General features: G+C 36.0%; 1 protein-coding gene across 1 annotated transcript in view; it reads left to right on the forward strand.

Annotated features, from left to right (window-relative positions):
* The window catches only part of LOC140142043 (poly(rC)-binding protein 2-like), a gene marked incomplete in the record, with an annotated part of 328,359 nt that overhangs the window by 288,869 nt on the left and 27,362 nt on the right, over positions 1–12,128 (forward strand). Inside the window, 1 exon segment of the mRNA XM_072163966.1 lies at positions 2,915–2,951. Coding sequence (XP_072020067.1) covers positions 2,915–2,951 — 37 coding nt within the window.

Below are 12,128 nucleotides of genomic sequence, written 5' to 3' on the forward strand. Positions count from 1 at the left end.
CAGATTATTTGTGCTGGGTTTCTATTTCTGCACTCTCACCAAAATATATTTGTATAAAAATGGTAGTTTTTAGCTGGTTACACCAAGAATTTGAAGCACTTCGAGTTCAGCTTAGGGTTAGAAATACTTCCCTGAAATAATCTGTTATAGAGCACATATAGCAAGTGAAATCCTGAGATTTAATAATGATTGTTAATTAAAGGTGCACTGATGACTTAAGTCTCATCCCCACCCTTTATTTATATACAGTCCAACCTCGGTTATCCTATGATGGGACCAAGCAATCCAAGCATTGACCGGATAAGCTAAAAATCCGGATACAATGTAAGTGAATTATGTGTATGTCTAAAAAGATTACTCAATGTAATACCCAAAGATAGTATTTGAGTGCAGCATGCAAACATAAAGATAAGTCTCTTCTATATGCCCCAATTTAGGTGTCACAGTATTAATATCATTTCCTTGTATGAAGATCACTGCCTGATGGGAAAGAACCAAGATAAAAGTGGATCCGAAGGAAGACAGGTTGACTGTATCTGTTAGCACAACAAAGTCTTTCCGGACTAAATTTGTACTTACACCCTGACTCTCCTCTCTGTTAATGCGGAAAACTCTGCCCTCAAAAGCAGGTAAAAGGGGATAACTGCACCGGGGAGTAAATTCCCCACAGTATTAAGACATATTTTTTGCTTCAAGGTGTATCAGTGATTACCATATACGTATTTCTGACATTTGTGAGAATGTCGATCTTGCCTTTATCAAAAGTCATTTTATTACCCTGTCATTGGGTATCTTGGAACAATGTGCTTAGCCTCAACCCTGGTGACAGTACATAGGAGGAGGGGGGCATGAGGGGCAATTCCCCCAATCAGAACTCTGCCCCCTGTTGCCTTTAAGTGCAAAAACCCAAAATTCATTTAGACATTTCAATGCTTTTTGTGAAACTTTCCCCCCCTTGAAATTCCCTTTGCCCCCTCATTACCTCGAAAAAAAAATGGTCTGGCGCCGCATGTAATGAGCCTCACGTTGCTCAGAACGATACCTCTACTCTACTGATCTTGACATACACATTTGTTTGAACCTTAATTTTGTTTTTGTAGGGGATGGAATTTAGCTTAAACCGACTTCGGTTTGGAGAAAACCCAAGATCCACTAGCTTCAAAGTGAAAGTTTCCTAAATTAGATTATTTTTATCTGAAAAGTTGACAAAAAGGGAGAAGAAAGCAGTCAGTGCTATAAAACACGAAGCCCCATTCTGTACATGTTGTTGAATGTCTCTCAGTGTGACAGACTCTTCCAACATTGACTAAAACATCAAAGTTTGTCCATGTAAACTTGCTTAAGCTTATCTTTTGCAGGGTGGGTTAACATACACTTCTTACAAAATGCAAAAAGTTAAGATTTTTTCAAAATTTTGTTGTGGATTTTCTGATTTAGCAAGTCACTGATAGTACCTTTAAATAGTTGAAGCAGAATATTGATGAATACCACACCAGGGAGTCAAGTAAAACATTTAATATTTATTAATAAATTGTCTAGGACTTGAAACTAATCAGAGCACCTTTAATCAAAATTCATATTTTTACCAAGTACTGTGTGTGTGTGTAAGCAAAGTTTCATCATGGTACAATTATGATTTCTGTGTGGCTGCAAGAGTGTGTAGTTAGCTCAGGAATAAATTACATCGACTTAATTATCATTGCTATTAGGGCCAAAATTGATCCTGAATTCTTATGTATACGCGAAGCCAAAATATTTTCCACTAGCATTATGCACACTAGTAGGCTTATGAATTGTATAATCCAATAAATGTACGTGCATGCGAAAACTAAATCCTAGAAAACAGGATTAAGGCGCTACGATATTGGCAGTGTCTGTGCTCATTTTGCTTAATAAGTTTTCTAGCACCTTATTGCTGAGATAGGAGGTCAGTTTGCAGCTTCAAAGGCGATTGAATTTGGTAATCGGCCTTAATTTTATACTGAAAGTGTGATACACGGATGCTGGAAAAGGTCAAAGGATTTGTTTTTTAAGTTGTGAAAAAATGTCACAAAATAAGTTGCATTATTTTATTAATTTTAAAGGATACAAATTAGCCAAACTTACAGACAGACATAGTATTAAATATAGTTTGCCTGGTTGGATTTTTTTAAATCCTGGTGAGACAGAAATTCTATATGATATAGATTTGTTTGGGGTACAGATTTTAATCTTGGGAAGAAACTGATTTTGCTGAAGTGAAGGGATGAATTTTTGATGCTTTAAAAAATGTGAGCATTGCAGATGTATTGTACTTCACACACAGCTTGTACTTTTTTAATTTCTGAAATAAGAGGGTTTTGGCTTCAGAATACATATGTCTGTGTGTACCTTTAGCAATACAGATATAAGTTTTGAAGTTACTAGAAAGGCAACACAATCAATATGCATCCAAAATGAATGAATTGTGACACCCCATTACTTCAGTTTCATTCAGGAAGAGTAAATGACAAACTATCATCATGCAAAATTGGCCATGTATAATATGCATACAAAATTTTGGTTATTCTCTCCGGCACTGTCCCTAATATGAAGCTTTAGTGTGGTACATTTCTTGCAGCTAAACACGAATGTGTGTGTGTGCATTGTGAAATAAGTACAATTTTGCTTGCGATGTTTTGTCTACAAATATTAACACTTGTATCTAGTAGTTAGAAATGAACTTGAAGCTAAACTCATCTCATCACTGCAATGTGTGAGATACATAATCTGTGTGTATAGTCATATTCTCTAAATCATATATCGTACTCTGTGTCATGCATAGTCTTGTCTATATCATTGTAGCTGTTCTATCTATTAAAAAGGTGTTTTCCTCTATTTTTTCTCTTTTCTTGTTTTTTCAACATTTTTCTTCGTGTAGCAAGCGTATGCATACTTTACATGGGGGCAATTATGCTGTAGCTCAACCAGATGTGAGTATCTAGAAACACTGTTATCTAGCGCAGTTATTTTCTTGTGCTAATAGTGGTGTACTTGTAGTAGGATAAATAGGAGTAATTTTAGGATGTTGGTGTAGAATATGAGTTGTGTTTTTGTTATGAAAGCAACTTTAGGTGTAAACAGTAAAAAAGTTAAAACCTGAGCAAAACTTATGATAGTGTTAATGTAGGTGACATTCTATCTTACAAGGTTAAGAAAGGCAAAGTGAGTCTTGATCTCATATTCAAAGAGAAAAATAACTCGTCAAATCAGATAAATGTGAAATGGATTTACAGTAGCCATTTTGAGACTTTGCGTTATTAATTCTAGTACATATCACATATATTGATGGTACATTGCAAATGTGTTGTCGGCTCCTAAAAAGTGCCAAAATCTTGAGAATTGGGTCAATAATTGTTGGAATTTGTCTAGGTTTAGTTTCTAATGTAATAAATATGATCTTCACATTACCAGTGCTATTTAGGATGTTCCAATGTCCAAGCAGTAAAGTTCAGTAATCACTATAAGCCTATGATGAATTCATGAGTTGATACTGTACTTAGGCTACCAAAATTCACACTTGAAATATTCAGTGACTTCTCCAAAGTACATTGGAGAATACAATGCTGACTGAACTGTGCCATGGCGATTGAGACTGAAGTGACTGCTTGGTGGGGATGAGATGCAGTGGGGATGAAGAAAAAAATGCTAGTGCATGTCCAGGAAGTTACAGTTTCAAACCGTAGGTATTGTGAAGCGATGACATTTAATTACCCCATACGGATGACTCAAACACATCTCGTCTCAAAATTCCATTTTCATGCTGTGAACCAATAGGAATGGGAATATGGAAAAAAACTGATTACAAAAAAAAAGATCTGCTGTTAAAACTTTCAATTTTGTGAATTGGTGTCCGATTAAACAGAAATGGACTTTCCAGTGGTGTTTTTGTTTCCCAGGAAATAAAATTAAAGGATGTTTTGTATTTTGAAGGCGTATGAATCGGGATAGTAGATATATTTTTAGCTTCATTATACGCTTTTTCTAAAGTTGATTAGTGCAGATCACTGGATATTGATAATACTCTTTGATGCGAGCCGCTATAATTGTATAAGCATCTCAAGGCATGATGCAAGTGAATTGAAGGAAAAGAAAACTCAGCTGTGATGTAATTTGTCGCATCATCCAGTATTTTGTGTATCATCCAGATTTTGTGGAAAATTTGGATGGAGTATTACTACGATTACTTGGCAGATGTGATTTATAATGTTAGACATTGATGGAGAATTTTGTTTAGTCCAAGGGAGTCATGGTAGTTCCACATGTTGGAAACCTCCATTTCAGGAAATGCTGTTGTAATGGTGTATTGAGCTAAAGAGGACAGGTATCAGCAAGGTTCAAATGTTGTAGGTAATGCTCTTCAAGCTGTCTTGTTATAAGCAGGGGCGGATCCAGGAATTTTTTCAATACAGAGGGCGCCGACATTGGGCTCGGCGAAATCCACACAAATTCAAGCGCCGCTCTGCAAAATGGGGTACATAGAGTCAGGTGCCGCTCTGCAAAAATAGAGGCGTGCGATTCCCCTCTAAATCCGCCCTGATAAGCACAAAGGTGATATGATTTGATAGCACCAAATTGGGCTATTCTAGTTGAAACCCATACAGACATGACCGTATTATTCCACACAGGGAGTGTGGACTTCAAATGGGGCTACCTAAATGGTACTTCCGGTGCTCAATTCTGCACCCATACGATACGGGTACCCGGATTCCCACTCGAAAATTCAATCAGGTACACGAGTACATAATGACCTGTTAGGTGATAGTCATAGTAGGTGGCCATATTGGTACATTCTTAGCACTGAACCAGTAGTATCCTCTCTAATTCTCGGGTTCTGATTTGTTCATGCTTGCAATTTCTATATATCAGTTTGTCCAAGCTTCCTTACCCATTTTACTTATGGAAATGTCAGAATCGGATTAGAAAGGTCAGAAGGAATTGCCAAAGGCTAGGTACTAGAATTTTCCTCTTGCTTGATTTGAATACATTTATTTTTGTGACCTTAAGCTTTTCCATTTTATTTATTTGTTTATATTCTGCTTCGAATTAGCAATCGGCTTAGTGACAGCATTAAGATTTGTTCCAGATAGTCAAGGTTTGTGCATAGCAACCAATTCTCGGGTAGTAATGGAATATCCAAATATTCCTATTCCTACGAAATTTGACACATTTTATCACAAATCTAATCTAATCAGTCACCAAAGACTTGGACTGATAGTACTTAACATAAGTACTTTTTTGATCAAGCTTTAGGTCTAAAGGTTTCATTTTACATTGTCAAAACACAAAATATATGTATATTGGAAAATATATTGTATAACAAATTGAATTTTGAGCATATATCTGTAAATTTATTGAACTGCACGAACCCTGAGGGATATAAAAGAAACTAATCCTGTTGAAAAACAATATACTCAAATCTCTCTGGTTTTCAGAAGCAAATTTGTGGGAAAAAACATCAAACGAGGCGGAAAAGAAGTTGGAACTGACATGCATGCTATAGAGAGATGCTATTTTCACCTAATGACTGCGATATACGAAATCTTTTATTTCTTATTACAAATTTGATCAATTTTAAGCGACTCATCGATTTGACGATGAAAATTTTCCATTTCAGTGACAAATGGGAATGCATTTATGGATTTCCATGTCGTCAGTCAACAGCTCGCTTTTGGTAAACTCAATTAAACTTGCACCTAGTAAAAAACAGTACTTCTACTCACTTAAAACATAGTGATGTTTTAATATGACATTATCACAATAGATAACATGCCATGACAAATTAGCAAGGCTTTCTCGTCTCATCCCACCCCACCTTGAGGTGTGTGTATTTAAGCCTGCGTATGAGGTGTGCGTAAAACTCAGCCTAGTGTAAACGCAGACAGTCACGTTCGTCCTCCAATTAATTCATCAACGGGCTAAGCACATTACGTTGTCGTCTTAATGGCTTTCCGCAAAGATTCCATAGTTTATCTCTCCCGCTAGATTTTAACCTACATGTACAAAAAGTATTAATGATGATTTTTTTCCCTTCCCCCTTATTTGTTCTAAGAACACACCAAATGCAGGCATTATAAGTCATTTTAAGAGTGAACTGTCTATAGTTCCTTCCAAAAGTAATTTGTAACAAGAGAAGCATTCGATGGGTTGTCTTGTTGATTTAATTTGAGGGTGTTTCTAGATTATTTGAAGATCATATTTTAAGTAGAAATTCAGTGAAAAGAGTTCTAGATTATGTCAAGGTATTTTAAGTCATACTTACCAGCTTGTAGATAATAGAAATAGACGATAATGCATATTTTTGTAAGATTTCAACAAAAAACACAAGATTTTGAAATCTTCATTGACATATTTTTTTAAAGCTATGTATATTGCATCGAAAGTGCCTATGCATACTGTTCTAATGGTTCATTGCTTTCTGGGTTAAGTAGTGTGAAATTCCGCATCACATTCCCTTTACATTATTTTGCCAATAAACTCAAGAGTGTGTAAACACAAAAGTGTTCACTTCATCAACTGATTAAATTAGGTTATGAATTATCAGTTTCCCATTGGCTGCCTTAGTTCTTCTTCAACACTTTACCCGGGCTCCTTGCGATCTTAATTAAACATATTTTAAGGCTGTTTTGAAGCATTTTGACCCATTTTGAGAGATTTCTTTAAATAAGATGTGGACTGATGTGTAAGGATTTTTTGTTAAAACCTAACCCGTTTGGAACATGTCCTTGTAATTCTCTTATTAAAGTAATTAAAGTAACCTCTCACCCCAGATTTGAGGAACCTATTGTTTGGTATATGAGAATCCAACACATAAAAATGGCATCACTTTGACACATCAGTCCACATCTTAGAACACTCGCGTTTCCCTTTTTCATCACGCATCATACCAAGACGACATCAGTTTTAAAATGTACATGCATACAAACAGTTTTGATATATGACAGATCGTTTCCTCTTCTAGTATGATTTATTGGTAACACGGCACACTGATACAACTGAGAGGTTCATTTGTAGATTAACTAGAACGATAATGATACTAGGTTACATACTTGACATGAAAGCATGTAAGCCGATACGCAATTCACATGACAGAGAAATGTGAAACTGTTACCAAATTAATGAGACATCATAGGGAATTGTACCTTTGTTTAATTTTCTTCATAGTGGTAGTCCTACCGCTAAGCTTTGTTTTAATATCCACACGATATTGTCATAGTTGATTGTGAAAAAAGAGTCGTCAGACGTCAAGAACTAATCAGCTTCAAACAAGATATAGGAATATATAATATTTCATGTACCGTCCATTGATTCCCTGTGATCACCTATTTGCCCACGCAAAAGGGGTCCATCTGTGCGACTATCTTTCCCCGTCACCAACTCCAAATCTTGACTTACGTTAGGTTTGACGCCTACCCCAACTGGTGCACAATTCAACACACGCATACCATCCAATCAGTGTTTAATTAGCCCCATTTTAGTCACCCTAGTTTATGGAGCGAGCTAAAATGTCATGTTTTGTTCTGTTATTGGCCCTGGAATGTGGTCTGATAGCAGGTGCAAGGGCCTGTGTGGTAGATGGCTTGAATGCGATTATGTTCATCTTAGATAAGATTATTGTTATTATAACATCATCATCCTAATTGACTTATAGGTGTGCGTCTTAAGTACATGTGAAAGACCATGTTCCCTACCAGGTATGTATGAAGTCAAAGGTCAAAACATGTACTTCATGGTATTGTAGTCTATGTTGAGATCAACAAAATGTATGCCTAATAAAGTTATGTGTTTGAAGGCCATGATAAATGTTACATGATTCAAAAGTTCGTTTCAGGAAAGAAGTGTTACTGTTAGGAGATAAGATATAGAGGTTAGGACATCCAAATTTTGCAAGATGTGTATATATTCCAAGGTACTGTGTTAAGTATTTTTACCAACCAGATACAGGTCTTTTAAAAGTGAGTTTCACAAGTTTCAAATTCACTTGAAATTTTAATACTATTTATGTGACCCACTACCTCAAAATCCGGAACAAGTCGCTAGACATGTTTTTGAGTTATAGGCTTCTAACTAAAGATGACATTCTCATTGAATAAAAAAAATTCAAATTTTGAAATTGTTAATTTCATGGTATTTGACTGGGTAACTAAGTGAACATTCAAATCCTTGAAAGTACTTACTGAAAAGAGGATTATTTAGACAATATTTAACAGTTGAACTGGGATAATCCTATTCAATCTTGTGTAAAGCAGAAAACTAATTGGCCCATTTCTCAGAATAGCAATTAGGCAAAAATATATCAAGGTATCATTTGCAAAATTATCCATGTCTTGAAAAGTATTGATGCTATTTATATAGTATCATTTTAAAGCTTATTGTCTGGTGTTTACATTCATATTAAAATCATGAAATGTCATAAATACTATTTCTGGTTTTATTTGATCCCCTTTTGTAGAAAGCTATGACAAGTCACAAATCACTTGCATGATATTGTTATAAGCTTCCAACATTCATGTGATTTTGAAATTAGAATGAGATGAGAACCTTTTTAAATATTTTACCACAGACTCACAAAATCCTGTGGCCTCTCTTCCTAGAAGTCAGGGTTGCTGGCGATCAAGGGTTTACTGTAATATGCATTTTGTTTATAAAACCTGCACATGTCAGTTTTGATTGTACTGATGATAGTCTGTGGTTGATAGCTGCCTTGAGCTTTCTTAGCTGCTGCATGTGAAGATCATGTTTCATGATCCAATTTAACAAATGTTGGTAACATGATTGAATGAATTGGGTATCTTTACTATATCTATAACAGTAGCCTGCTGCTTGTAAAGGTTATTACACCATTTCATATGTCTTGTTTGTCTCTCCTTAGGTCAAGAATATGTCTAGTATTAAAAAACAAGAATTGATTGTATAGATGGTTGTATAGACGGATGATCGTTTACGGCCACAGTAGGGAGCTATAGTATGAAGTAATTGGAACATGTGACATTTTCAGGTTTATAGTTTATGTGGTAGATTTGAAATGTTTCAAACCATGTTGATCTGATTGTAATCTCCGACTTTTAATGCTTATTTCATGAGCCCGCTGCATATCAGGCAGTGCATTATCCCCTACATCTCAGCGATGTCAAATAGGACGTAGCTTAATCAATATTATTTTATGATGCTATCTGAGACGAAACGTTCTTTGGAGGGGGATCCAAATTAGTCGGCTTGGATATAAATTACTTCAACCCGGGATACCTTCATGGGTCCTGCTGGGTGACTAGGGTAGAATGATAGAAATAAAATGGCCGGCTGGATGGATGGCCCGGAATGAGCTGAGGAGAACATAGCTATGTGACATCTAGTTCGTTTGTAAATGGGTCAAACAGTTGTACCGTAGCTCACAATCATTGGGACATGTTAGAATGTGAAGGAACATTCTTGGTAATGCTACTGCATTGTTGGAATTATGTAATTGTGGGTGTGGTTGTACGCATACATGCATGTGGGTGTGTGTAAAACTGCCAGAATTTAAATACTGAAGTAGCCAAATAACTTGACTGCTCAGTGCCATAAGTGGTAAGAACAATAACTGCCCTGTGAACATTTGGCAATTTACACACAGTAAATTGTACCCATCTACACATGGCAGCTATTGCACTTACCCACTTCAGATACTGAGCAGTCAAACTGTCATGTGATCAAGATTCACTTTGCCTTTTAACTGAATACTCACTATCATATAATGCTTATTGTATGCATTCTAACAGAGTAAGATAATAAATCCAGAGAAAAATATGTACTGGGGTTAAGTAAAAACTTACGTCAAAGCCATCACTTTCGAAGCCATTACTTGATGTGGAAGTGAGAGTCAAGTGACCTGTTGTATACCATTTTCACCGATGCCATGTGGCAGTGACGTCAGTACGCATTTCATTAGGCGCAGCTTCAAGTAGAGAGATGATCAAAGTGCTAGCATACTGACAGACACACGCATGCTCACATAGACGGTGCATATTTGCGCGTGCGAAACAGCTGCCTTAACATGTTGACTTTGCTGCCACTTCAGAGTGAAAAATGGACTTCAACTGGTCAGTTGACTCTCACTTCCACATCTGTTTTTTTCAAGTGATGTAGACTTAATGTAGACATATTGGATGGCCTAGGGGAAACCAGACCCTAATTGTAAGACTATCCATGTGCTTAAAGAGGAAACCCTGTAAGAGCTATTCCTTTTGGGTGAACCAAACCTGCCTGGTTATCAAATTAATCAGTGACAAGGTTATCTATGAATTTGACAGGTGCTAATTGATATGATAACATTAAAACATCAATTAGCATCTGTTAAATACAGAGATAACCTTGTCACTGATTAATTTGATAACCAGGCAGGTTTGGTTCACCCCAGAGGAACTGCTCTGGTGGGGCTTCCTCTTTAGGGTGAAATTCCAATGTGTGGCTTTAAGGATTTGAAACCCCAATGTATGTTTAAATGTCAATATGATACATTGTGTAGGTAGTCCAACATGCACACTAGTTGTGACCTACCCAATGCTCATTAGTTCAACCCAATTCTCTCACAAACGTGCACAGTGGTGGTGCCACAAGGATCATGAATCTAGCCCCTTCATCCACACTACAGTAACCATTGGATGAATTTCAGGATTTTTGCCTATTCTGAAAATAACTTGCACAATATTTTGTGAATATTAGGATATTTTGCCACCTCCTAAAATCAGGGGCATAGCCAGGATCTATTGGGAGGGGCTGATTTTGAAAAATGTGGACATTTCCCAAAAGTTTTGTGGACTTTTTGACCCTGAAAGCATAAAGAGCCTAATTTTTTTTGCTTGCTATGCTCACAAATGGGCAAATTCGGAATCTTTTGACCGAAAAAGCATTATCAAACCTGGTTTATTTGCTTTTTTCGCTCACAAAATAGACCTTTTTGGTCTTTGGTAATTGGGGTAGGGGTGACCATCCTCCCTGCCTATGCCCCTGCCTAAAATTGCTCTCTATTTACTCTCCCTACCCCCACCACAATATGGTTCTGGCACCGCCACTGAAAATGCAATAAAGTAGATATACATGTGATTCCATTGTAACACTTAACATCCTCAAAAAGGGTTTCCTAGTTGAAAAATAAATGTATACTAGACATCAAGTTTGGTTGGTAACTTGTCAATTTATGCAAATAAGAGAAATATCTTGATTCTAATTGTAACTTGAGCAAGTTTCTAGTTAGTTAAAATTCAAAGAAGTTGATACTGACATTTTGTTTTCCTCTCAATTGGATTATTTACAACTTCAGAAAGTTTTTGAACTAATTTCGACAACTTGATGTATATTTTAAATCAAATTTAGATCATTATCCTTCTGAGTAGGTACATTATGGAAGTTCACATTAATATTTCAAAGGTAACATTATAGAGAAATAATCCCAAAGTATATCTTTTCTCACTAGGCAAGAGGTGATGTATTTAATGTTAAAACTTAATAATGTCGTGTCAGTTTTCAGCAATTTAATGAGCTTGATTTATTTTGGATATCCCGTCCCGCCAAGGCAAGAAAAGTAGCTTAGCGTGCTATTATTTGTTATTACTTGACATGAACATTGGTACATTAATAAAAATATTTGTTAAATTCCACAGTAGACCTAAATTATATGTTTTGATTTAGGAAAAAAGATAACATGTTTTGCTTCAAGCATTTTTATTTATTTATTGTTTCTTTTTTAAATGTGGAAAAATTAGTAGCAACTTTTTTTTTTTTTTAAGTATATAGTATTATTAAATAAGTAAGGAAAACAAAATGTGGGCTATTCCAGTTGAAATTCATACCCCTAAGTAAGACATGACCTTAATCTTCCACACAGGGGTTACCTGAATGGGTTACTCCATTTGAAATGTACACCTTCAATGTGGGAGATTAAGGTCATGTCTTCCATAGGGGGTGTGGATTCAATTGGAAAAGCGCAATGTAAGAGAGGAACTAAATAAGGTTTGGGTGTAAGAAATAGTTGAATGACCAGGCTGATTTGTATGGGGGATAGATAGATGTAACTAAGTGTCAGTCAGTCTTGGTTGATGGATATGTACATTTTTTTCTCAAGATCCATTAAG

This window comes from Amphiura filiformis, chromosome 20 (genome assembly GCF_039555335.1).
Source record: "Amphiura filiformis chromosome 20, Afil_fr2py, whole genome shotgun sequence".
Classification (NCBI taxonomy): domain Eukaryota; kingdom Metazoa; phylum Echinodermata; class Ophiuroidea; order Amphilepidida; family Amphiuridae; genus Amphiura; species Amphiura filiformis.